Below are 4,614 nucleotides of genomic sequence, written 5' to 3' on the forward strand. Positions count from 1 at the left end.
AGGAACGTTTGTCAAACTATAGTGTGAGGAAAAGGGGGGAGGAAGGCCTTGTACGGTTCTACCTGCCTGAGTATAGCACAGGAATGGAAGGTGTTAGAGAAAGTAGGTATAACTTAAAAAGTAATTCGTCAGTTTTCAAAGATGAATTCTAATTTGAATGACCAAAATTTCATACTAACTCGTAAAGATGAGAGAGAGGTCTACCAGTGACTTGTAAACTTGATAAAGGAATAAAACGGTGTTGGCTCGAGGTTCACGGCCGTTCTGGTGATAATACACGGTAAGAAGTGGAATTAAGCCTGACCTATGATTCAGGTAAAACGAAGCTTTCAGAGCAGGTTATTAGAAAAATATTTTCCTTCATTTTATAACGATGTGCGTGTTATTCACATTATGTACGGGTAATAATTGTGGTAAGTCTAGAGACAGAAACTTTTATCAAAATTTCCTAACTACAGCTAGTTAAGCCCATCTCTACTGTTTTGTAGATGAAATGTACTTACGTGGACAATTTTTTTTTTATTGGATTATTTGAAAAACTGTGTAATGCTAGTAGTTTTCCCGTGACAAGTCAGCGCGTGCAACTTCCAACTAAAGAAGACAGATCGATGAAAAAAAGAAGAGAATAGGCAAGTTACTAAGTAAGAAACTTAAACCATTCGAAGTTTTGCCCAAATTTTATAACTAGTAATACGGAAAAGTGTGACTGTTTTACTGGCGGTAGTTGCTATGTGATTTAGTCAAACCCACCAGCGTTACGTGGTGCATACTTACAATAGAACATTCAATATTTTGTTGAACGCCAGCCATGGGATCAACTGTAGGTAAAGGAGTGTCTTTGTTAGAAAACTTACCCCCTAATCAGTCTTTACACGTTGTGATGCTAGGTTTAGACTCTGCGGGTAAAACTACGGTATTGTATCGTTTGAAGTTTGACCAGTATCTAAATACTGTTCCAACGATCGGATTCAATTGTGAGAAAATAAAAGGAACAACGGGTAAAGCTAAAGGAACTAGTTTTTTAATTTGGGATGTCGGAGGCCAGGATAAATTACGGCCTTTGTGGCGGTCTTACACGAGGTGTACTGATGGAATTGTGTTTGTGTTAGACAGTGTGGATGTTGAAAGACTAGAAGAAGCAAGGATGGAGCTGTTTCGCACTGCAAGAAGTCCAGAAAATTCCGGTGTACCTATTTTAGTTTTAGCCAATAAGCAAGACCTACCTGCAGCCAAAGACCCTAGTGACATTGAAAGACTGTTGGGGTTAAATGATCTCGGGCCCAATCATTTGTGGCATGTTCAGCCTGCGTGTGCAATTATTGGAGAAGGTCTGGATGAAGGGTTAGATGCTTTGTACGAAATGATTTTGAAACGTAGGAGACTCTTAAAACAATCCAAGAAAAAAGCAAGATAGGCTTGTAATTCCTTATTCTAGTGTTAAAATTTAACTTCATGGCAAGTACTTGAAGTGTTATAATGTTCTCTGACTTCGAAGCTTCAATCTGTCATCTGAATCGTTGAAAGTTTGATCCTAGAAGTGTTTAGAGTCTTAAACTACAGTTATTGTTTCGAGTATTTACTTCGCAATACTTTAATTTGGCTTTTAAGTCTAATGCAAAGTAACAAGCCTAATTTGTATGGTATACAGAGCCAAAATAGGCCAACAAACTCCGTTTTTAGGTAGTTACCAAAGGTGATGAAACATCACAGTTGAGGGAACCATTTTATTTCTTTAATGTTAAAATATGGAACGTTAATTTAAATATACTGGTGATATTTTAACTAAACGCACGGCTACCTTCAGATTTTACAACAGCATTAATTTTTTTCATGAACGTTTCGACTTTCACTTCCGTGAAAATGATTCAAACGTACTTCAATGAAAGTTAATCTGTTCTAAATTCTAAGTTTAGTCATTTGTTGTTTTTTTTTACAGTTATTTCTAGTCTTAATATTCCTTCAATGTCATTTTTGTAAGTGGGTAATTTTAAGTAAATAAATAACAGAGTTAACGGTATTTTTTCACTATGTAATAAGATTTTTTATGACGGCATATACAGTGCAGAAAGCAGAGATAAATAAGACTGTGTAACTGTAAGGTGAAAGGGACATTTAATTTATACATGTTTCATGACACTAGTATTGATTGAAACTGTTATATAGACCAACACCCTAAAACAAGGCTACAGTTTGTTTGTTTTTTCTCCTTTTTTGTCAGGTCATAAATTTTGCAAGTTACCACTTGGATCGGACATAATTAGAATTTTATCGAACACAAAATAAAATGTTACAAAAAAATTTTGAATTTAAAAGATAAAGTATGGCACTACGTCGCTAACCCTATTAGTATCGCATGTGAAACTTAAGTAAAAATAATCATTCTCACTATATAATATATTTGTAACAGTTTTAACCCAAATATATATATTTGATCATTTTGTAACGTCATGTAGTGTAATTCACAAAAACTTTCATTTCTGCGCAGCTCCGACGAGTTTCTCCTTCTGAACAGCACAGTTATCGATTTGAATTTTCTGTACATTCCAGATTATAGCTTCTAAGGTTTATATTTTTTAATGAGCTAATCATCCAAAATAGAAAATTTGTTTAGAAGAGTAAGGAAGAAACCATAAATCTGTGAATTTTTTTTATAGTTTCTTTATACTTACTTTTCTTCGTATACTTAAAAATATATTTTACAATTTTCCCGATAAGACAGATAATTTGGTTGAACTTGGTAGGACATACTCGAAATTTCGTCAGACATTTTCCAATGTCCTATAGTTATTTTACAGCTTTGTTTGTTTTTAATACTAAAAATTAATTTTTGTAGACCTGTAAGTCATTTATCACCTTTACAATGATAAGTTAATACTCATTTGACTATAAAGTTACATTTTAAAAACCTTCCGTTGTGCTAATGTAAACCAAAAGGTTTCCATAATTTATTGATTACTTAGTGAAAGAAAGCCTGTTAATTATGTCCTATTTATTTATTTCTAGTCTTATGGTGATGTTTCATAACTTTGGTACCTTCAAAATACGTCATTATAGTTATAAAAGGAGAGAGTAACTAGTGTTAGAAACGTATTATTGTAAATACAAGTGTTTTAGAGTTTTATATGCTTACTGAATTATTGCACTCGTTATATAAAAAATGGAGCTACAAACTGGAGATGTGAATCGTTATTTTGGTTCTCAAGTCTTGTTTACACTTGAATTAATTTCAAAGGTGTACAACTTGAACTTGACCGAAACGTTGAACAAACAAGGGAAAAATCGAGTTTATAGTGGCTTCGCTGTTGTATTAATAGCTTCAGTTCTTTACACAAACAGTTCTATTTTACTGACACGTGGTTACCGCGTTTTTTGTTGTTGTTTATTCGGCTATTTTTCAGAGACTGGAAAATTCAGCGGCCACTCAGAAAACAGGAGGTTGTCTGATTAATTGGATGGGGGAGGGGGGGCTAACTGTGTTATAATCTATACCTATCTGTGTGTTGGCCTTACGACAAACCTGAAAAGAAACTAATATTGAATGTACATTATAGTCATGCTTCTTTAGGCTTCAAACCCGTTATGGTCCTCCACCAACAGTATCACGCTTTTGAAATACGGTGAGCATTTGGTAAAAACATACCTCTTGGTTAACTCCATGATAGATGTATTCCGCCAAGCTTTTAAGCTTATTCCAAAGCTGTTGACAAATCAAAAGATTATGCTTCGTCCAGAGAGGAGTGGACAAATAAATTTGCAATAATTGATATAATATTGCCTTTAATAATATCATGCTGATGTGTTAAAAATCTGGTTGGTTTATTGTTGTTAAAATTGTGAAAGCATAAGGTTTACACGACATACAGCCCACGTGTTTAAATCGTGCTCTTTGGTTGTGAACGTGTTAAAACTAAAAGATAAATTGACTTGTAATGTACCGCAAAAAAAGGTTTTTAAGTTATCTTATGTGACTGAGGGGAGGGGGTCAGTATCATTCACACAAACGTTTATTTTCCATTAGTTAAAGGACTGCACATTTTTAGACTGAGTAATTTATAAGTAGTTTAATATGTCGTAACATCTCTATATGAAGAAGAAAAAAAATCACGCAGAGAGTTGTTTAAATTCTAACACCTTTTACAAGAGTTTTGATATTGTCCAGAGTTACTTTAGCAATCTCTTAATACGTAATCTTTTTTTGTAATTTGTTATGAGTGGAAAGCTTAGATTTGGTCAGATAATTGTTCTCTATTCTAATTTATGTTAATTCCTAAATTATTTGACTTGTCATTGTAAATTATGTTGATAACTATTAAAGATCTGAGTATTAAAGTCGCTTGTTATTATATCACCTTCTGCACGTATTCCACCATTAGACTCTGAGAGTGAAGAAAACACGAGGGAAAATTTTAAACACGTCTAAGTTATAGGACACTAACCCTGAAATTACCGATGGACACGTGTCGTTTTAAACACATTTTCTAAACCAGTTATACGCATTTTCCTATAGATCCATGACTTTTTTTTACTTATATAGGGGCTGTAATAACAAAATCGCAAGGTGGCTGGCAAAAGTATCAAGAAATTTTTGTATGTGTATGTTAAAAATGTCTGAAA

General features: G+C 33.6%; 1 protein-coding gene across 1 annotated transcript; it reads left to right on the forward strand.

Annotated features, from left to right (window-relative positions):
* On the forward strand, nucleotides 1-4,329 carry LOC106467917 (ADP-ribosylation factor-like protein 4C). The gene has a single exon (XM_013928302.2). The coding sequence runs from the start codon at nucleotides 809-811 to the stop codon at nucleotides 1,412-1,414; it is 606 nt and encodes a 201-aa protein (XP_013783756.1). The 5' UTR covers nucleotides 1-808; the 3' UTR covers nucleotides 1,415-4,329.
* Nucleotides 4,330-4,614: the final 285 nt, after the last annotated feature.

The sequence above is a fragment of the Limulus polyphemus genome, unplaced genomic scaffold (assembly GCF_000517525.1).
Source record: "Limulus polyphemus unplaced genomic scaffold, Limulus_polyphemus-2.1.2 Scaffold2794, whole genome shotgun sequence".
In the NCBI taxonomy this organism is placed as follows: Eukaryota; Metazoa; Arthropoda; class Merostomata; order Xiphosura; family Limulidae; genus Limulus; species Limulus polyphemus.